The 22,854-nt window shown below is 40.7% G+C and overlaps 2 protein-coding genes across 3 annotated transcripts; one reads left to right on the top strand and one right to left on the bottom strand.

Annotated features, from left to right (window-relative positions):
* The first annotated feature begins 42 nt into the window (after window positions 1-42).
* On the top strand, window positions 43-4,934 carry uevld (UEV and lactate/malate dehyrogenase domains). Its single transcript, XM_085914513.1, has 12 exons — window positions 43-201; window positions 1,214-1,298; window positions 1,377-1,442; window positions 1,521-1,684; window positions 1,753-1,891; window positions 1,956-2,050; window positions 2,436-2,541; window positions 2,876-3,046; window positions 3,448-3,612; window positions 3,693-3,777; window positions 3,859-3,982; window positions 4,188-4,934. Exons 1-12 carry the CDS (start codon window positions 160-162, stop codon window positions 4,350-4,352), a joined length of 1,407 nt encoding a protein of 468 aa, XP_085770639.1. The 5' UTR covers window positions 43-159; the 3' UTR covers window positions 4,353-4,934.
* Window positions 4,741-21,964, bottom strand: LOC147055928 (USP6 N-terminal-like protein). Of its 2 annotated transcripts, XM_085914511.1 has the most exons (15): window positions 21,717-21,964; window positions 14,055-14,122; window positions 13,814-13,899; window positions 13,635-13,674; window positions 13,439-13,519; window positions 12,991-13,098; window positions 12,813-12,922; window positions 11,122-11,170; window positions 9,902-10,022; window positions 9,570-9,664; window positions 9,345-9,410; window positions 8,794-8,893; window positions 8,080-8,232; window positions 7,784-7,961; window positions 4,741-7,705 (listed from the first exon to the last, which is right to left on the bottom strand). In XM_085914511.1, exons 2-15 carry the CDS (start codon window positions 14,118-14,120, stop codon window positions 6,763-6,765), a joined length of 2,196 nt encoding a protein of 731 aa, XP_085770637.1. In that variant the 5' UTR covers window positions 14,121-14,122; window positions 21,717-21,964; the 3' UTR covers window positions 4,741-6,762. The 2 variants fall into 2 exon arrangements, with proteins under 2 accessions (XP_085770637.1, XP_085770636.1); XM_085914510.1 differs by having other exon boundaries at window positions 4,741-7,961.
* Window positions 21,965-22,854: the final 890 nt, after the last annotated feature.

Genomic DNA, 22,854 nt, shown 5'->3' with positions numbered 1-22,854 from the left:
AAAACAAAAACAAATCGCCTATTCCTCTCGAGCCACCGTAGCCGATTCCAAAGGGGCGGAGCTTGATATTACCTAGCTACTCGGGAAAGTTTGCGGAAGTTTTTCGCAGTCAGGTAGAAGGAACCGAGGTCGATCGCTCCTAACTTTAGCGTTCCATTGATGGACCTCCGGTCGGAGAAAATACAGTGGGTCTTATCCAAGGTGAGTTAAAGACACACTCAAAAATATGGAACGTTGATATTCAAACACACCACGAGCGTCTATGTAATTTGCCGGCCGGCCCGTGATAGCCCAAGCTGGCCGCTGTCAAGTGTCAACAACTGGCTCGACCAGTTCCGTGACTCCTAAATTAACACGGAAGTGTTGAATCATTTTGACACAATGTATTTTACTATTTATTCTTCATTAGATCCGCAAGAGAATTAATACATGATTCACTTTAATGCTGTAGTCCGCAAAGTTCGTTGACAAATGCCAACTTGGCCAGAGCACGAGGTGACTCATAACCAAAAATAACTTCCACATGCTAGTTAAGCTTTTTAGTGAAAGATTATATTTTACTTAGAGAAAAGTAGGTACACTGCAATCATCGTAACATACAATATTTATTCATATAGAGAGTTTTACAGAACATACAAAAACAACAGATGAAAGAAGAGAGATGCAAACACTTTTCCTCAATGGATCAAAGACGTCATTATCCTAGCGTTCGTGACGTCACACATATCTGCTACAGGGAAGTTTGAAAAGTAAGCTATCAGCTGTGCCCTCCATTGATGTGAAACAGAAGATGAAAAGATACATGTATTTGAACTTTAATTGTGCTTTGCCTTGTATAGTGGTCTTGCTGGACTCCGCCGCTCCTCAGGGGTGTCAAACCCCAGTCCTCGGGGGCGGCATTCCTACAATTTTTTGAAATTTCCCGCGTTTAACACCTGATTCAATTCATCAGGATCATTTTCAGGCTCCTGCAGGATGAACTGATCCTTTGATTCGGGTGTGTTTAACGGGGGAAACTTCAAGTACATGCAGGAATGCGGCTCCCGAGTACTGAAGTTTGACACTAGTGTGCTGGAGGAAACCTGCAACAGCATTATAATAAACACGATTTAATCTGATACACCAGTGAGAAATAATTTAACATAACATGAATCATAGAAACCGAATTGAATAAAGGAGCTGTACGTCCATCTGAACGTCTGTCTAATTTTAGTACAAGTTCCACGATGTTGCTCTTGAGGAGTTGGACAAAATTGAGACCACCTTCCCTGGGATGGTCCCTTCTGTAGGCAGATATAGTGAGTTTTTGTGCATGTTCACAATTATGTCTCACGCGGTGATCACAATATCTTGCTAACATCTGTTATAAATTGTAGCGTTCAATGATGGCTCCCAGAAAGAGCTCCTGAAATTGAACGGCAACCTTCCAGTCAAGTATGAAGGTAAGATTTACATCTGGGAGCATCTTGTTGAGTTTCGTGTGATGAAGCACACCGATTTTATATCTTTTACTCTCAAAGGACGCTCCTACAACTTCCCCATCCAGTTGTGGCTGATAGACTCCTTCCCGGTCACGCCTCCCATTTGCCTCCTCAAGCCCACGCCGGACATGATAATCAGGGAGGGCAAACACGTGGATGCCCGAGGACGCATCTATTTACCTATTTTGCACAACTGGGATCACGTATGTTGTTCTTCTTGTTTGTAAATGTTGAATGTCACCTGCTTTCATGAGTTGTCCTCCAATTGCAGCCCAAGTCATCAGTGGTGGCTCTTCTGGAGGAGATGATTTCCAAGTTTCAAGAAGATCCTCCACTGTCCTCTTCCGTCCCAGGAGAGAAAAATCCCCAGGAGCTCTTGGCGTTTGTTAATAATCTCCGGATCAATGATAGTACGTCATTTGAACTGCTCCACTTGTGCTCCCATTCGCCAACGTTTACCTTTTTAAATTTCAGGTACCGTCAGACACCATGATCAGCCGGTCCACAAAGTCTCTGTTATCGGAGGAGGGGATTTAGGGATGGCTGCAGTGATGAGCATTTTGGCCAAGGTTTGTATCTTTCAGAGATGGAAGGCATGATTGTTTGAGTTGGTTCTCTGAACGCACCCACAAACCCGGGTAGCACTTTAAGTTGTACCCAAAAGGAACAGGCCAATATGGCCCTTGCTGTTCTGTTTGTGAATAAATGAATGAATAAAACCTGTACGTTATTTCTGGAGACTTTCCATAGGGAGCAGTGCCATGTATTTCCAAATTGTATCAACAGTTCGATTCTCAGTGGCGAGAATTAGCTTACAGCCAGTGATTTATGGTGCGATTATGGTCATGATATCAAACCGACATCTAGGATTTTTGCGTAGTTCACGGCTTGTTATGTATTTGAAATGTATCCAATGCTTGCGTAGAAAATGAATCCCTTTTTTTCTGTCCTCAGTGTAAAGTAGACAAGGTCGTCTTCATTGACGTTGCCGAGAGTTCCACCAAGGGGGGCAGCACAGATCTGGAGATATTCAAGCTGCCAAAGATCGAGGTGTCCAAAGGTACACTCACAAAATGTACACACACTAAACCGTTATTTAATTATGCCCATTGAGCATATACAGTTAAGGGTCCTACAATCCTTTAGCTTAAATAATACACTTGACACAGTTTTTCTTGTTACCTCATCGACAAATGACCTGAGCCTTCTCGGTTTCAAAAATCAATTTGACCCTTGAGCAAAAGCTAACCCTTCATTAAACCATTTGGTTGGATTCCATTTACACTGAGGAATTGTGCTGGCGAGGAATTCCCCACATTCTTCATCCGCTCTGTGCTTTCCCTCGATGACACAGCAGCCTTTTTTTTTTAACATTTTGACTCCGCTCTTGTCAGATTTGTCTGCCTCCAGGGGCTCGAGGGTTGTCGTGGTGACCGCTAACGCGTGGAGTGGCGAGCAGTCGTACGTAAGCGTGGTCCAGACTAACGTTGACTTGTTCAGAGGGATCATTCCAACCTTGGCGCATCTCAACCCTAGCGCTGTCATGATCATCGCTTCTCAGCCAGGTAAGTGGCTCAATACTGACAAAAGTATTGGGACATTAGGAAATTATTACACCAAGCACTGTTGAGCTTGAAAGTTCAGTACAGGCGAGTTTGTGTCCTTAAAGTCTGTAATTGTTGGATTAGAGGGGCAGTTTTAGTTAAGCGCAACGGTCCTCAATGGGAGTCGGGTCAGGTTCTTCCACGGCAAATACGTCTTGCCCAGGTTTGTGCCTTAGTCTCAAACATACACATAGTTTTTTGGGATGTATAATGTTTGATAAAAGTAACCACAATATCAGGAACAGCTGCTCACACCATTGCAAAATACAAGCACAATAATAAACATAATTAACTTAGGCTATAATTGACTAAGTGAAGAGCTGTCTAAAAACTTTCTATGCGTCTTTCGGCCTTGTCTCCAGTGGACGTGATGACCCACATTGCATGGAGGCAGAGCGGGCTGCCACCAACACAAGTCATCGGGGCGGGCTGTAATCTGGACTCTGAGCGTCTTAGTTACATTCTGAATATTTCCTTAAACGCTCACAAACAGGCCTGGGTCATTGGAGAGCATTCGGACAACAAAGGTGAATGTGAAACTCTCAATGACCTGCTAGTTTTGTACTGCTTCCCATTGACACTAACTTGTCAGCACTTTGTCACCCAGTCCCTGTAATAAGTAACAATGAGCCGGGCTCCAAAAAGCCGCTGGAAATCACAGGATTGGACGCCACCAAACCATTGCTCGGCAGGTAAGGTCATCAGTTGTGAATTCAATTGCAGCGCGGGATTTAATCGCTTCTGAATATAGTTGACATCATGTGTCCCTCCAGAGCCTTCGATATCATGAAGAATCAAGGTCAGCGCTCATGGTCTGTTGGTTTATCTGTTGCTGACATCACAAACAGCATCCTGATGGATAAGAAGAAAGTCCACTCCATCACAACTCTTGCCCAGGTGACACATCATTATAATATATATCCTCGTCCCTTTTCTGTATGTGGCCCTCAATGGAAAACGTTTGAACATCCCAGACCTAGAAGAAGAATGTAGATATCTGAATTCCTATGCATTAAATGAAAATAGTGTTTTATAATTAGGCACGCAATTTATGTTCTTTAGAAGTCAGTGTTCAAATGGCTCATGCGCACTCTTCGTCTAGGGATGGAGCGGCATAGGGTCAGAGGTGTTTCTCAGCTTGCCGTGCCTCTTGGGGTCAAGCGGGTCCATGCGTCTGGCTGGTGTCTCACTGGGGAAGGAGGAAGATTCCAAGATAAAGGAAAGCATCAAATCGCTCACTAATCTCATGAGTCAGCTGAGGATATGAAATGTGGTGATTGTAAGCGCTGACCTATCAGGGAGGGGATGTTACTGACTGGCCTTGCTCCAAAGAGGAACGTCATTACACCATGTTATCGGCGCTCATAAGTTCATGGTTAACCAGCAAGTTTGAATGTATGGACAACCTGTCTTAATCCTGTATATTGACATGGAAGCGGAAAGAAATCACATATTTGTACAAATTCTATATTTATACTAAACATGGAGATATCTATCTTATTTCCTCACAGAAATGTTACATTTTACATGAAGCTATTTACCTTGAGTGTAAAAAATATGATTTTTCTGTTTGAGATCATTTAAAAGGGTTTGTAAATTTGATGTGATTTTTTTTTTTCAACCACACAAGCAAGAAAAGTACTAACAGGGTATTTGATTTTTTTAAATTGAACAGAATTTGCTCTTTGCACAGCTGGAATAGAAGAACATTAACATTTACATGTTTGTTGGAGTGCAAAAAAACTAAATATTCATCCACATGTCTGAATGAGAAGGAGAAAACATGCACAATTTGTTTTTAGAACTCTAATTGTTATCCAACTATAAATGCACTTTGTACACCCCCAAATTCTCACTCAGTGACTGTGAATATTAATAGTTGTCGCTGTTTGACTGGTGACCACCAGTCCATGTAGCGGTTTGCTAAATGTCCGCTGAGCCCAGCTTCAGCTTCCTGCATCCCTCAACAAGAAGAGCCATAAAGAAAATGAATGGATGAAAAGTTTTCATTTATCAGAAGATGAAAATAAAATACAGTTGAAGTTACACAGTACAGTGCTTTTCATCGGACAGTGACAAATATGCAGAGAAAAAGCTTTCATTTGGTCTGCTGCCAACTCTCCACCACAACATATTGCAATAAAACTATTTAGGTCCATATTTTTATCTTGGATACTAGATTCTGGAATCATCTGCCGAGGAGTGAATACATATAAAAAACTGTTTTGCACCACCAAGGTTTTCTTTTTTGCTGTTTTTAGTCTCATTAAAAAAAAAAAGGATAAAGTGATTGATTAAGAAGATAGCTAGCACTCACTCGTGGGGTCTGGTATGCATTAATTTATCAGGCAATACATTTACAGCAACAATGTACAGAATATATTATGTGGGATTTAGCAATAATCCTGATAAATAGTAGACTCTGCTTCAATCTCTTGAGTTCCTAGTATGACTTAAATTCCATTTCTCAGGAACATTTACACTGAGCCATTACAATTTTAAAGTGACCTAACCTCAGACTGAGCATAAACACAAAAGATATTAAATATGTCTTCATATTCTCACAAGGACCTTTGAAATGCCATCATATAGAAAAGTAACTACATGCCCATACGATATGTTCTCTTGTCAAAAGCATCACCCCCTGGACAAAAATGCAGGCTGTAACCGACTACCACTGGAGGGAGATGTTGTTCATAAATGATCATTTTCTACTTCTCAAGTTTGCATGACATGTTTTTCATCTTCGGTTTATACAATGTGGGATTACGAAAAAGAAAGCTAACACTCAACAATAAGATGGCAACAACAAATGGTAACAGCAGAGTAACCTGTGATGCCTAATAAATGAATCAACTTATTGCACCACAACCTCTCTTCTATTAGTTTACACTCAAATGAAGTTTCTCTTTGACCTATAAAGATATGCAATACATTTTGACATTTAAAGGAAAAGCTGTGAGCCAGCTCACTGTTCAGTGAAGGCTTTAAGGAAAGCAAAGGACCAAATGTGAGCTTTGAGACCCTTCTTGAAGTCCATTTAAGACACTGTGGGAAAAGATTCAGCATAACTGTACATGAAGCAATGGTAGCTTCATTTCTTTGTGCTTGTTGATAAGGTGTGAAATGACCATAACGCCAATGCACAAGCAAGGCAAAGAGCAGTTTGAAGTGCAAAATGACAATTAGAAAAGAACAAAATGTGTGCAGAGTGATAAAACAACACAAAACAACCTCAAAGCCATTCTAGCATTTATCAAAACCCCACCAGTGTGCTTAATTGCCCATATACTACTATGCTGCATCTTCAAGACAATTCTTACGGGAAACTTATTTTCCACTACTGTATGACATCACTGTTAATGAACGGAGTACACAGGTATGTGTCTGCGTTGTTCGACTAGTGTGCAGAGATGTTATTCAGAGGTGGGGAAAACAAATACCACTAGAAAGTCAAGTTGTTCAACTTGTGTGCCAGTCATTCTACTAAAAATGCACCGAGTTGTCTTATCAGGACAAAGTGTGTTGTAGTAGTACATGGAAACTTCAGCGCGCTCGTATAATACTGTACGTATCAAATGCTCAAAAGGTTTGCCATGAAAACACACTGACTGGCTACTGGCCTTTTAACTCTAATGCTTCATTCCGGTATTATCAGTCAGTATGTCAAGTGTACTTTAAAAGGTGATCGACTTTGGAGGCTGCTGTCCTGCAGGAGGCATTCTGCAAAAGTCTGGGCTGGATCGCACCTCGGGCACTCCCAACGTAGACTGTCCTGAGAACCTGAGGTGGCCCGGGGGAGACCTGGTGTATAAGAGTGGCGCCGGGAAGGCAGAATGGTCCCTGGGGCCCCGAGTGAAAGGCTTGGAGTAAGTAGGGGACGAGGTGGTTGTGTGACACGGCTGGGGAGAGAGTCTGTCTGCAAAGTTGGGCGGAGGAGATGGAATGATAATGGAGCCCTCCACCCAGCGGTCATCTCCTTCGTATTCTGACTCCTGAGGCAAACTGGGAAGAGTGCAGTGCAAGGGCAGCAGAGGAGACAGCGATGACGAGATGAGGATGGGAGGTGGAGGCAGCGGATAAAGAGCAGGGTCGTAGTCTCTGTGGACAGGAACCTCCTTGGGGGTGAAGCCCAACAACCTCTCTGGGCAGCGATCGTCATCATCAGCTTCGGAAAGGTTGTCATACTGGGAGGTGTTGGAAGGCCGCCTGTCGGCCGAAGATGCTGGAACGTACAGGGACACTGGAAATTTTGTGGGCTTGGGTGGAGGGTGCCTGGGAGAGGTAGATGATGGAGAGGACACCTGCGACTTGGTTGGCGCCTTTGGAGAATGCGGGGAAAGGTTCTGGGACGGTGGACTAACTGTTTGCTCTTCTTCTGTAGAGTAGAACAATGGTGGAGGTGGCAGCTCTGGCAAGTCCAACATCTCTGTATGCATGGTAGCATCATCCAGAGAAGTGGCTTCATAGGGTGGGGGCCATTCCATAGGCTCCTCCTGGGTGTCCGGGACTGCACAAAGTTCCTTTCCTTGAGCTTTTTCAGGGACCCTTCCCTTCACATCTTTGGCATCATTTACCTCGGCGCAAGGTTTTGCTGGTTTGGGAGGTAATGGAGGTGCTCTGGAAGGCATACACCTCGGTGTCACTTTCGGGGGCAATGCAGCTGAATCAGGTGCTAGCAGGGAGGGTGTGCTTGACCTGCTATGGCTTTTTGAGGCTTGGGGGTTGGTGTGCTGTAAGGTGATGCTCTTCTTATTAGACTGGCTGATGGGCTGCAGATCACTTTTGACTTGAAGAGGACAGCTAGGCTGCAGAGGGAGCAGGTGAATCGGCCTCTCTTGACCAAGGGGCTTCTTTGGTAGCTCCTCTGACTTTGCTGAAAAGCAATGTGTCAGAAAAGGCAAAAAATTAATTGGGCCAAATTTGGACATTACCCGCCTGTTGTGATCAGTCATTTTGTGGTTCATATATGTTCATATGGGGAAAGACTGTACCCGGAGGAGGATGGTCCAACTTTTTACTGCGTAGCTCCGACATGGCAGCCTGTAGTTGTTCCACCACTATGTCGTCTGGAAGTAAGAACGAAGCAGCCAGCTGCTCCTGAAGAAATTCCCTTAGGTCCTCCAACTGAAACTTCAGCAAACGCTCTGATTGGACACAAAGAATAGGGCCACATTGCATTAAAGTAATGTAACCATTATAGAGCACAAGTACAGTATAAAAAGTCAAGGCACAGGAGCCCGATCCAATTTTCCATGACCTCTGATTTCAAATTCAATATACAATATACAAATGTGTAATTGTGTATTATGCAATAATATGAGGTGACAATAGTACAATTCATGTTTTTCAAAGCCAAAATGGTCTTAAGAGGGAAAACAGAACTACAATATGTCATTCGTCACAAATTTATTTGAGCCCCCTGCTCGAGAGTGACAATAATTCATTGTCTTGTTAAGGTTGGCTTATTAAAGTATCTACTGTGTCAAAGTGATGCTCAAACTGCAGAAACAACCAATCAAAAGTCAGGCTTCCAATCTTCTCCTCAGCAACTACTTGCATTATGTAAGCCATCTGGTCGGCAGCCAACCAGAAGGCTGCATACGGCGGTCTAGCAACAGCAGGCATGTTGACTTCAAAAAGCTGCGTGTCCAACGCGTACGGAGGAGACAAGGCACGGAAGAACAGCCAATGGGCCTCAAACTCACTCTTGTGTAACTTGAGGGTTGTGTAAGCCATGGCCGTCAGCATCTTCTCCCCCTCCAGAATATAGATGTCCCATAAACGCAGGGTGAGTGTGAAGGGGCTCTGTCATTTGACAAGACAGCACAGACAAAATTATAATATCATAGGCTGTAAATGACCAATTAATTACCAATTCATTAATCAATATAAAATGCTCAATAAAAAGTTCATAATTCTTTAAGATTTTGACCATGTTCATTCCTTCATCTGGTGGTTTATATTTTATGAGATGAGCTTATTGGTATAATGGTTCACATAGTAGACAGGGTGTCGGCTGGGATGTGTTACAGTAGTGGTTCTCAATTGCTGTGGTCGGGTCCCAGAATTTGATCGTGGACTCATTTTGTGTGGGGTCGCAGGTAGCTGTTGCATGGATTGGTATTCTGATATTTTCTGAAACTGTGGGTCAGGGTGAGAACAGTTGAGAACCACTGGGCTACATCATCCAAGCGATCATGTACAGCAAAAGGTGAAAAGGAAAATGGACAGAATGGGAAGCAAAGCAAACACTCACTCTGTCAATAAAGCACTGGAGGAACCACTTAGTGGTGTAAACCCCACATGACATCTGTTCCATGTCCTGTGAAGAAAGAAAAGTCTGGTTTTCAGACTACAAATGAATCTAGCGTTATCTTGTGAAAAAAAAGCACTGGTGCAGGACTTTGGTAGACGTCATTTAGTCTTCCAACATGGAGAGAAAGAGCAAAAGAGGAGCTTGAACTGAATTGCTGTCACTCACCAGGTGCTTCCTCAGTTTAGGCAGCATTTTGGAGAGTATCCGCTCATGGTGGGCTTGGAAACGCTGCAGTTTGGGAAATCCCGGGATGAAGAAACCTAGCACGGTGGAAAAACATACATCAGCAGACCATAGATGGCGGATGGGTGACACATAATATTTCAAATTAAACATTGGGTCTTCCACCAACTGCACCGAGGGATCGGATTATACGGTAAACATATGTTTACCCAAGTATTACTCAACTCGATCTGATGTAGATTTTACTCAAAGGCATATATAGCAACATGTATTTTCAATCATTTTCCAGCTCGGATTAATTTGTGTTGTCTCACCATGCATGGCATGTTTGGTGTTGGTAAGGAGCTGGGACAGAGCCCAGAAGGCATCCTCCTCATTCAGGTACATGAGCAGGATAGCAGCGATCTGACTCATCCCCTGGCAGTAGCTCACCTCCTGGGACCAGGGCAGAAGAGACAGTTCAACTCGACTGGCAAATAAGAGGAATAATTCATAATTTAGCAGAGCACGCACAGGACTAGGTTAAAGAGTGTACTGAATGTCTGATGTGGACTTGTGCAGGGTCTTTTTTTTTTTACACTTCGACCTCACAGACCTCCTAAATGCACTGTGGCAATATTATAAACATTTACACCAAGGTTGTGCAAATATTTACGGCAGTCCCAGAATTTTCATGTCTTCATCTTGAATTTCTATACACCTTGAACCCACAGTGAGTAACATGTGCATAGTGCCCTTCTCCATATTTGGGCCTAGGAAATGGCCCATTCATCGTAGCCTTGAAAGGACAAAAGTAAATGTGATTACACCGAGGTTACACAACATTCTTCACATTCTTCTCTGCTGTCACATAGGCGAAAGGACAAACCCCCTCTGCCCTACCACTAACAGTACCCTTCCTCCCGTTTTCATTCCTGTGCTCTCCCACTGACCCACTTTCTATTGAGCAGTTTGTGAGTGGAGGGATATGGGGAAAAAGGGAATTAGCACATGGCCATTTCCTATGGCTCAAACACCTCTTCCACACAGGAACCACTAACACATCCCTACCAGAAACAAACAGATCTGGATGGTGCTTAGTGAGCACTGGCATGTTCTTTAAAAAAATAAATAAAAGTGTATCCCACTCCAACTGACAGCAATCTGTGTCTTGCATACAAGTATTCTGATATTGGTGAGCCACTAATTTCATTCGGTTGTCTTTAATAATATTTATTTGTCCAATGCTCACAATATTGCACTGTAGTTGAGTTCATGTGTTCAAAAGCCTTAATTAAGAATATTAGCAATATGGCGTTTAGATGGTAAATATACAGTGAAACCTTTTGACCTTTTCAAATAAAATACATGCATGGAATATCGACATATTGCGCGAAAAGCTCACTGGCATGACAAAAAGATATAGCTTTGCAGTGGCATTTTTTTTGTGGGAGGGGGGGCAACACTTGTGTTATTCGAAGTAACATTTATTGTCTTTATTTATATAGGTGAAATCATTCGCTTGTGAACGCAGGGGCTAATCCACATATCTTACCGTGTTGTAGACAGAGTAGGCTGCTAGTACATGAAAGAGTGCCTGTTGCCTAAAAAGGGAACACAGAAACCAACCGTTACTATGAAAATATGACAATTAGAGAAGCTTAAATACCACCCTGGCTTTGTGGAGTCTGTTAAATCAAGATTAAATGACCATATCCCCAAATTAACTCTACCAGCAGGGCACATTAACACATTAAAATAGCTGGAAGAAACACTTGAGGCTGACAATCTTTGAAGTACAGGTTATTAAATTGGATGAAAATCCATAAACATAAGAGACCAAGAACCATGATGAAATGCTTTAAAGAATACTCTGGTTTTATGATTCATGATAAATTTGTAAAAATTGAATTTAAGACAGCATCTGTGTAACACTCCCCCCAAGAAATAAAGGTAGTAAATAACTATAATTTGACATTGTTAGAAATATCAATGTGATGACTATTTTATCTTTTTTGGAAAACACATTTTTCTTAATTGAAACTTTCTAAAAATAAATAAAAATATTACGATCAGTTATCACTAAAAAATAGTATTTTAGCTTTTACATATTAGAGAACTAGCCACTTCAAGGACCATAAAAATATTTGATATGTTGTTAATGATCAAATCAGGGACTATAGAGTATAATATGTATTATGTTAAAGCTGTAGCATGTAAGCTACTATCATAAGGGCGAACTTCCTCTTCTAGTCTGTTTTGTCAGTTCCCCATTCAAGTGAAATGGGCCTAGAGGGGATGTACTACATTGATCAATCAATCAGTCCAAGAATCAGCCATCAATTAGTCAGTCAATCGAGCTCTCGATTGCTTACAGGGCGTTACAGAGGATGTCTGGCCACCAGACCCATCAGAGAGTATGCACGTCTTACAGACACTCACTGAGACAGGAAAGGAGCTTTAAATAGTGGATGTTGTTGATGTGCATGCGCATGTGTGAGCATGTGTGTTAGAGTGGGTGTGAGTGTGTGTGTTGGTGTGGGGGACAGCTGTTGACTTGTAGGAAAAGCGTGGGCAACAAAGCAGGATGGAGTTGTGTTTTGGTCTCACTCTGTCTCAACTGTGGGGGAAGAACACTGACACGCACAACTCACTTTGCAAATTTCAAAAGAAATGCAAATTGGAAATCTCAAGTGGATGTTTTCCTCCACACACAAATCTATGTTATGTCAAATGAATAGGTCATTGTGGTTGTGATTCTTCTGTATGAGCACTTAATGTCAGTGCACATTTTTGAATAAATGCCACTTCCTGTGGGGCTTCGTGCACTGACAGGAAGGCTAATAAAATAGAGAGAGGAGGAAACTAGCCTTTTAGTCTGTGTGCCCATGTGTGTGTGTGTGTGTGCGTGCATGTGTTGGGAAGCTCCCAACACACACAAGCCAAAGGTCACGCCCAACCGGACACCAGCATGAACAAACCTGAACTTGTCATGTGGAAAGAAACACACACAAAAAAAAAAGAACTCTCAATGGTCCTATACATAACAAGAGACAACATCCAAAGACATTTGGAATGAAATCTGTGCAAGGACAGTGAAATGTTCATTTTTTAATATACTGCACGACTGCAGTAAAATTTGTATCGTCAACTTTCTGTATGTAATTTGATACAATGATCAAACAATATATTTGGACCGTTCAAATACAAGATGTTCCTCAGAATCTCGCTCAAGAAAAAACTCACTTGACTCCAAAGCGGTCCATGAACATGATGTGGTTCCGGAAGGTTCTGTTAACATCTAAGTCAATCTGTTTGATCTCTGTGGAGAAGCTGCGAGCCTGCTGCTTCATTTTCTGAAAAAACAAAACAAATGTCAAGGGATTGGCTGCTGGGAGCTACTGGGCAAATTTAGTATCCATACCTCATATTTTCCCTCATTGTCTTTTTTAACCTTCTCTATGTCCAAAAGTAAAGCCCAGGCCTGGCCTCTTAGCTGGAGGGGGATGCCTTTATAAACACGCTTCATCAACTGAAACACATGAGACAGTGGCAAAATAAACAATGATCTCTCAATCAGTGAAAAGAAATTGTGACTTAAATAGACAATACTAGACAGTCCAATCAAAAAGTAGCCCTAGACAATTATGAATGACAATTAAACGAAAATGAATGATCACATAACAAAAAGTGGCATTTGTCACTGTAAATGAGAACCGATTCTCAAGTGCCTAACTGGGTATTTAAAGGTAAGTAAATAAATAAAGTCAGATTGGTTGATTAATTATCATTAACACAAATGTAGTTTGTTATTAAAAGCGTGTTTGCTAAATCAAATGCATGGCATTCCCAGAGCAGGAGAGAGAACTCACTTTGTCACTGTTCTTATACTTGCTCCAGTTCTTCACCATCTTTAGCCACTTGGCCACACGCTCAAGCTCTTGTTGCTTTTGCTAGAGAAGCAAAATATGGAAAAAGAATAAATGCCAGGACAGTGACAGTGGTCAATGCAGGGGGCAAACGCAATCATAACAGTTAAGATGAGCTAGATTCCGTATAAAGAAATACCTTTTCTTCAACCACACTGGGCGTCGGTAACTCTTTCTCACTAAAACAAAGATTGAGATAAAGAGGACATTACAAAAAAAAAAACATACGTGGCATCAATGAAGAAGAAATGGTGACAGAAAACCACGGATATGGTCTAAGGAAAAAAAAACATCAGCCCTTACAGCTGGTTAACTTACTGCAGGAAGCCGAAGCGGTCCGTCACCTTATAGATGCTGTAGTCAGCATCCTCCCAGGGGTCAATACTGACACCCTCTTGCCTGCCCTGAAACAAAAACATGCCATAAACAAGAAGACAAATAGGAGTTAGGGTGACAAGGAAACACCTAGTGTCGTCTCAAATCCCCATGAAGCCTTAACTTTGGCTTCATGTGCACGACGTAATTAGACGCAGCAGTTTTGCGTTTCTGTTTCTCTCACCTTGTCATATTTGGAAATGATGTCAGCACGTTCTTCTGCTATCAGTGTGTCTATGTCCTTCTTCATGGCTGAAACAAAAACAAAAATAGTTCTCGAAAATGTTAATATCAGAGGTTAGTAATGTACCACAAAAAAGTACATAATTCTATTTTAAATCATGACATCCTTGATAACACAAATTCTTAGTGTTTTGTAGAATGAAAGAGGAAAGTCATTTTTATTTAGTTTTTTTACTTTAGTAAACTCTATGAGGTTATGTGACAGACAACATGTCTCTGCAATTCCTTTGGGAAGGGTCTACTATGGGTACAGGAAGCATTTCGGACACCGAAGAACACCAATTACCTTCGTATCAACAAATCTGCGAACATCTTAGGCATGCTCTGATATTAGATTATGATGACATGAGAACCGTGAGAAAAAAATATTGCAGTGTCACATGATCATGGTATTAAAATTACAGCTCTATAATGACCTTTTAGAAATACTGTATTTGTGTAGATAGAAACAGTATCCCTCCTCGTAAAATAAGGTACAGAAGAAATCGGTTAAATTTAAATGAATACATGTTAACATCCTTCCTCTGTTTTAATTCTTCTCGATCAATCACAGTGTCCCATCATTGTTGAGCTCCTCGTATTTTTAGAACAGACCCGTGGGCTATCAATATTGTCCTTGAGGCTAACTTATACCGGCTGGCACATTTTCTATTGTTTCTTCTTTTTAGGACAATCCAAAGATGCATTGTCCAAAAAACACAGCAAAGAAGGCTTTTGTCTCTTTCTCTCCCTCCCTACTTCTCCTCAGTGCGCAACTGCTCACCCCTCCCCTCTCTGGCCAATTCATTCAACTTTATTAACTTTTATTGAAACTTTGACTTTGTAAAACTAGTAAGCAGCCCTTGCCTAATTCAAACGCTTTCTAGATCAACATGTAAATACTGGATATCAAAAAACAGTGAAGAGAATAAGAATAAACACCAAAAAACACTTGCTTATCCACTCTGAATCTATTATCGCCAACATTTATATGTCTTTAGAAGTAAACAACACTTCCTCTTTCACTGATGCTGACCAGAATATGTCATCAGCCATGATTTTTTTTATGTATCACTTTGTGTAGGAACAGGTGTCAATACACCTGTCAAGCACACAAAGATCTTTTTACTTGTGTCTATGAAGCATGCTCCATGTAAAACTTGGTGTATTGAAAACATACTGCTTAGATTTGATTCCAAAAACTAAGTGTAAAAAAAAAAAAAACATTGAAAAGTAGACTGTTCCTGTTACTACTGATTTGGATGATAATGTCAAAGGTGAGCAATTTAAGGAATAAAATAATAACATTAGTGCAATGGTTTTAACTGTTGTACAGAACAGCTGACCCTCCCTTCCAACAGTTTAACAAGATCACACAACAAATGTATTTTGCTGTTCTATGCTTTCAACAACTCTCCCTTTCTTGTCAGTCTCTGATCAGGCTATATCTTTTATTGTTTTGTACTACAGTGATAGTTGTAAGAAAAAGCCGACATCAGAAGTTGTTTTCATCCAATTCTAAACATCGCAGTTCGAAACCATGCTTCACGGTTTGTCCAGTAATTGTGTCTTTGGTCTGTTGCGCTTCATCATATAGCTTCAAGCTGTTTACTTCCTGTGTTGAGTCTTCTGACTACAGATAGTATTGTGTAGGGGTCAGGAAGAAAAGGAAACCAGTGACTGCCACTCCTTCAACAACAGGTTGAACAAGAACTGTGTGAAACAAAAGCTTTAGCTGAATAAAGTCTCAAATTCTCAGTTTAAAAAGTCCTATATAGCCTGTACAGCTGAGATGGACCTAAAATTGCGTCCTTCCAGATGTTGAAATGTCAAGGTAAGTTACAAAAGACTTGAGACTAACTTTTGTCCAAAGAACATTGTGTCAGACAGAAGGAAAACACACCAGGAGGTCACTAAGTAGAAGATCAAGCAGCACAGCTGGAGTTACATTGCTCCAACAACAGTTTTTGGCAGTGCATTGCTATCAAAATTCATTTTTATTTAGCACACAAGTACAATCTGCTGATTTCACAAAAAGTATAATGATTATTATGAATTATTATTATTATTATTATTATTATTATTATTAAGTGTGTATGTCAAAAGAAAGCGGGGAGAATGAGAATTTTTGAGGAAGTGGTTAAGTGGTCTTAAAAATAAAGTACCGTGAGTTTCCAAGCAACAACTATTGACTAAATAGAGATAGCCTGGTTGCTTAAAGGATACAAGCCTTTGAGACAGAGGCCTGAGTGACATGACATCATGTCCTGTTTTGACATGGCTCCAAATCTAACTTGTTCTCGTGCATAGCTGTAACCACAAACAGTTTGCAAAGTATTCGGAATCCGGACTTCTTTGTAGTGTGGTTTAAAGAGATGGTGTGCTCAGGTGTCCTTTACATTAGAAAAAAGAAGAAAAAAAACTGTTTAGAGCAGTCGTCAAAAATCAATCTAATCGACAGAGGGAATATAATGATGATTATCTGATTAATTTTTGTTGCTGGAAATGTGAGAGTATCTGAATGTACCTCAACCTCACAGACATTTTTGTTGAGTCTCAATTAAATCAAATGAACTATTTTTGTTGAGTCATAGCAACAGGGCTATGAATGCATGGGAACTCTAACATGCTATTTCTGAGGCTAATTTGAGAGAAAGAGGGAGAGAGAGAGACAGAAGGAGAGAAATAGAGAGACAGAGAGACAGACAGAGAGACAGCGAGAGGATAGAGACCCTAATCTGTACCCAGTCAATGTGCACCATCCGAGTTTGTAAACACAAACATGTCTATTGACGAATCCAAAATGTAAGCTTTGCAGCTCCTTCCATTCCCTTCATCCCCAAATCATCTATTTTTGTGTCCATAATCAAACTTCATCTGATTCGGGATTTACAACCGAGGATTACATGAGAGAAAATGAAAATCTTAGATTAAGAGTCTGGCGTTGGTAAAGTAACTGGAAGACCTTTTTGCCGTGGGATGATTAGTCAATCCTCAGTGGTCATCCAAACACTATATATAGTAAGCCATTAACTACGCATGCAAATTGATGGCATTAGTTCCAGTACAGAAAGGATTTGTAACTCTACTACAACAGGGCGACCCATTTGAAGGTTGGCTGTGAGGGTATTTCCAAAGCTACACTGCATTCTTTACAACTAAAGCTCTTGATTAGTCATAAAAAAAGACACATTTGCTTTGTCGGACAAAAGAAGAGTCATCACCATCTGGTCTAATCAAACCCAAAGGCTTTTGTCCTGATAGTGTTGTTCACTCTGCTGTGAACCAAAACTATTCAGGGCTAATTTTGGCTGAAACAAGACTACGTGGTTCCATTGACACTTCCGGTAACCAGAATGCATTAAAGGAATGTCTGCTTTCATTGGCTGTTTTGCAGTGTTGACAGTAAATTGCAGAGAATGTGGGCAGTCCATCAATCAATTAAAAAAAAAAAACTGTTTAACCTGTTCAGGGTTCATGCAAGAGGTAAAAGACTTTCCTCGCAGACTTCGGGTAAAATGAATGACTTCAGTATTGCGTTGGAAACAGCCCAATGTCATGCAAGAAAATCCCTTACCTATACTTATCATTAACACAAGGTTTTCAATATCAGCTGTCATTTTTAGTATCTTTTAAAAGCATTAAATTCTGTCCCTTTCATCCGTTTAAAATATTTCAACAGTTTTTACTAATCTCTGATTTCCAAACTAGTTATTCATCAGTTTGTTGTGTAGCCTATATTGTATATACATATACTATAAGGCGTTGACAGTCATAATGGCTCTCCATAGGAAACTATGACTACTATACGGCCCACGACAAAAAAATATTTTGACACCCATGATTTAGATGCTGTTCTGGCTTTGTGTTATTCCACTGCATAGATGATGGGCAGGAAGCTGGTCTCAAGGTCTTAAATACAATAGGTATACAATAGGCATGTTGTTTGTGTGAGCAAATTGTTTTTCAGGCACCACAAGCAGCCTATATTTAGTGAACGGTTTTGGCTATGCTTTCTTCTTGACAACACTGATGCGTTGATACAAATGAATTATTAATCGAACAGAAAGAGTAAAATGCATAGCAGACCAAATACAATCCTAAAATACAAAAAGTGTGGAGGTATTCCTACTGTGATTTCTCTGATAGATTGAGAGGGCTGTCACTGTAATTGGATAAAATGTTATTTGGCATTGAAGTGTATTGCAAAAGAATTTTCCTTAGTTACGGTTAATTCATAAATTATTAGTATTTGGTATTGCCTAGTGATGAAAACAACAAGCAAACAACATTTAAGCAATATCACGCGCGAAGGATTAATAATGTACTCACCAAGGTTTGTAAAGTCATTTAGTTACTGTTTCTGTCATTTTTTTCCAAAGTAAAAGCACATGTTTGTCTTATTTTGGTTCCAAACAGAAGATAGTCACTCTGCTTTCATGGAGGATGATAGAAATCAGAGAATAATCACTATTGAGAGGCCTAAATCGGAAGAATTTGAAATTACAAAAGGACTTTAAATGATGACTCGACTTTTTTTAAAATCGTTATTGATACATTTGATAATTGATGACTCGATTAATTTTGACACCTCTATAGCTTGAACTCAATAGTTGTTGTTTTTTGTCACTTGAGCCTCTTTTTCCTCCATCCCTTTTTATGGCAAAAACATTTTCTGGTTTCAAATTGAAAATAGTAGTGGCACAGACACTCTGTGACTGTGACCCATGGGTGAACCATACAGAGGGTGACAGTGGAAAAAGAAAAAGGCTCAGAATAGCTTGTGGTCCCTAAAGGAGCAAGAGCCAGCACTGTGGCAGGGCGCTTATCATTCTCCCAAGGCTGATAACACAGCAAGTACACACTCATCAACACCACCCAAAACCTACCCGACATTTTCCACATGTTAAGGTTTATATGGTCAGGCTCGGGGTGGGCTCTTCCACTTCACTTTGCATAGAATGTGTTGGGCCAGAACACCCTGTGGTCCTGTCCTTGCTTCCCCATCATTACCTTGGGGAGGGGGTGGGATGTCTAAATATAACAATGACCACTACGTTTTAGATACTGGAATGGCTGGCCAGCCAGTTGTTTCCCAGACTAGGAGAATATTTTAAACGGGTGGTATGAGAAGGGCAGGAATGTCAAGGGAGCGTTATTCTTAAAAAATAAAACCACAGGATCATACTCAAAAAGTCAGAGTCTTATAAATGAAGCATCTTACTGGCAATGATGAAAAAGGGAAGCAGTGGTGAGCTAAAAGCTATCATCTACAATTTTAATGACTGTCTGGTATATAATGATAAAACAGAACATCTTAAATATATTTGGATACACCGGTCAATCTCTCTAAAGCAATCCCAAACCATAGACAAGCACAAACATTGAGAAATTGTTCACTGTTGGAATATCACTACAATCTTGCAACTGTACCACACACTGGATTGTTTTACAATGCCAAACAGACTAAATAATTCACGTAGCTAGGGAACCGTACTGTAGTCAGATCAGCTGGTTTCAAGTCAAAAGCTTGATGTACGTATATTAGGGTTTTCATGTTCAGTGAGGTTTGCAAGCACGAAAAGAGGATTATAGCACGGGAATATACACGGGGAGGAGGTTAACGCTATCTCAACATGATCCTCCTAAACATGTATTCGCGAGTAGAACCAAATGTAAGAGTGGAAACAATCACGGAGGGAATTTCCCAAATAGCTGGATATAGCATTTATGCAAACACAAGCACTTATTTTGGATATCATGCCTCCATTTGGTCTTCTCAGTAAAGAAAGATTGACTTTCAATCAAGTGCGAGCGATTAACATTATAAAATCCTTGGGAAATTTGTATCCAATTTAAGTGGCAGCATGCCCAGAGCACAGCTTGTTCATTCCAATGTGGCACAAGTAGTGCTAAAAATAGGTCTACACTTTCTTGTTCATTCAATTCAGGTTCTACAATGTTGCAACATTTTCAGAAGAGCTGCAAATCCATCGTTCTGATGACTCAATCAATTAAGTCGTCTGTGTTTTATCTATGAGCCAAATGTGTAATCGTTGAAGGATTTGTGTTTTGCCAATTACTTTGATGTCATACAATTGACATTTTAACTGTATGATGTGGATTATGTTGAAGTGATTATCTCATTTCAGATCAATCATAATAGGGTTGTCCAAATACTGGCAATTTTAATTGCGTTATATTAAATGAAGAAAAAAAAACCCGTATTGATCCTGAACATCAACACCCAAAATGTGCTGATCGTCAGCAGTCTTGCATGACGAGAATTTACAAGGGGGCTTTATGTGCAGAGCAAGAATGTCTTACAGGAATCAAACATGATCTCAAAATAGCATCAAAGAGGCTGTGATGACATGTCATGTGAACCTGTGATTAGTTTGTCATTCTAAGAATTTTGATTCAGTCAGGAATTGATTCAAGTTACTCTTATCACACAAGATAATCTGCACCTTTGAAACTCCAACAAGATAACTTCCAGGCCCAACAGTGGAACAAGATAACTTTTTTCCTTCATCTTGTCCAAACTCAAGCCTCCTACACTTACGATTCAACGAGACATCGATGTGAGCAGTACAATGTAACGTGACAAATCAACCACTCTACAGGTCATATGGTTGGAAAGTAACCAAAACTCAGAAGTGGAACTCTTACACTTGTATAGCAATTAGAATGGGAAAGTTAAAATGCCACTTTTGCCTTACAGGTTCTGATGACAAATACTGACCAGCGTTGCATAACTATTCCTCTTTTTTTGCTTTCTGTCACTCTTGCCATCTTTAAAACACTGTGTCTCTGTGTAATTTTACAGTGCGGGATATACCTCCAAATAGCAACATGCACATCTGCTACATCATACTGAAGACCAAAACACACAAAATCAACAATGACATCTGGCATGGGATGAAGGATGAGTGCTGTCCTGCAGGAGATTTCCCATTCAAATGGTCTGTGGCCTTCCCCCTCCCCCTACATGAACCAGTTAGACGCCCAAATAACGTTCTGAAGAGGTCTGGCCATGGATGAGCATGACGTAGCACAGCAAAACAGTCACTGGCCTTCTTGTAAGCATTCGCGTGGTCAGTGCAAAACGGTTATCAGCGCACATAATACAAGTGGAAAAGGTCACAGCTCCTGGGTGCATATCAATAAGCACTTTAATAATGCAGAAAATTATTTATTATTATTAATTGTTTATTTATTTATTTATTTTAAATAGATACTGCAGGTAATACAGTCGTTTGCTATCACAATGATGTTTGCGTGCAATCAAACCCTGGGAACATCTGACTTGACACTGCCTAAAAAAAACACGGGGATAATAAATGGACCTCTAATCTTAGATTTTGATTTTAGAACGGATGTTGAACTTATTATCCAGCACATCCCTCTGGGAGTGTTTATTCCGAGCGTTAACTAACAGACGTTAGGAACGCAAACGCCTTGACTTGTTTATTTTCCAAGTTGTAAAACAAACGAAAAGGAATATGAAGCGCCAATTGATCGGGACTTCCAAACAGCAGTCCTACTATCAGAAAGTCATCAAATGAAGTGATGCAAATCAATAATTAGAACTATAAAGTTGACTTCCGGCGCCTCTGCTTACCTTTCGAGTCAGTTCTCTTTTGTGCTGAGTGGAAACAAAATCCACTATTCTCATTCTCTCTTTCGCCCTTCAATCGAGCCGCTCATGCCAGTAATGCTTGCAAAAAAAAAAGGCTTGTTAGCTGCAGTCTCCAAATCGAAGCGATGGTCGGACCTAATTCCACGACCCTGCTCAAGTCATCTGCACGTTTCACGAGCTGGCAGGCGGCAGCTGTTTACGCACGCGGCGGCGCTGTGCTGACAGTTGGGACGCACGCGTGCGCGCTACTCCAGGGCGGGGGCGCGCTCGCCTCACGCGCTCAGCGGTTTGGCATGATGTCAATTCATTTCCGTCTCAGCAAACAGAATCTTCATCGTGCTAATTTACACCAACAAACTGCATTTACATTCATTATTCTTCGCTTGACTAAGCAGATAACGTATTCTGTTACATGTTACATTCACGTGGAAAGGTCCCGCTCCTAAATATGCACGTCAAATCATTTGGCGCCCTCTATTGATGAAAAAAAAAAACTCGTTTACGGGGTTGGCCAAGTTTAAATCGTTCCGTGAGCATTGAGGAAGCTCCTAACTGAATTTACTGGTGTATCAAACAATGTTTCCAATGAGGAATTGAAATACCATTGGTCTGTTCCAGCAGCCGAATGAAAATTGTCTTGCCACGTCCTCATTTATAAGAGGGTGTGTGGACTTGTGCAACTGCTTTGAAAAAGCTTCCTGACTCCAAAGGCCTAACTTTATTCAACAGATATTTACAGTATTATTTTGTGAAAGCGCTATAGAGTATCTGTATTTTTAGGTTTTCAACTATTGTTTTAAAAGCGTCAATTTATGTCGCCCCCTAGCGAGGATTTGTGTTCATAAGACAGGCATGTCTCAATAAATGAAAACACAGTTTTCAGCAGTTATGCGGCGCAGTCCCACCAAGTATCAGAAAGGTTGATTGTCCGCTTATCAGCTTCAAACATCAGAGCTGTAAATAATTCAAGACATAATATTATTCTGTTAAAAATGTGGATGGATAGTGCTTTATTGACAAGATCGTGAAGCAGAGTCGAGCACACAGAAAACAGACACAAAAAATCCTGACGTCACCTTTCCGTGTACTCACTCACCACTTACAATACCGGGATGGTCCT

The sequence above is a fragment of the Syngnathus leptorhynchus genome, chromosome 6 (genome assembly GCF_054491065.1).
Source record: "Syngnathus leptorhynchus isolate UIUO chromosome 6, UIUO_Slep, whole genome shotgun sequence".
In the NCBI taxonomy this organism is placed as follows: Eukaryota; Metazoa; Chordata; class Actinopteri; order Syngnathiformes; family Syngnathidae; genus Syngnathus; species Syngnathus leptorhynchus.
This window is presented reverse-complemented; position numbering and strand designations above follow the sequence as displayed.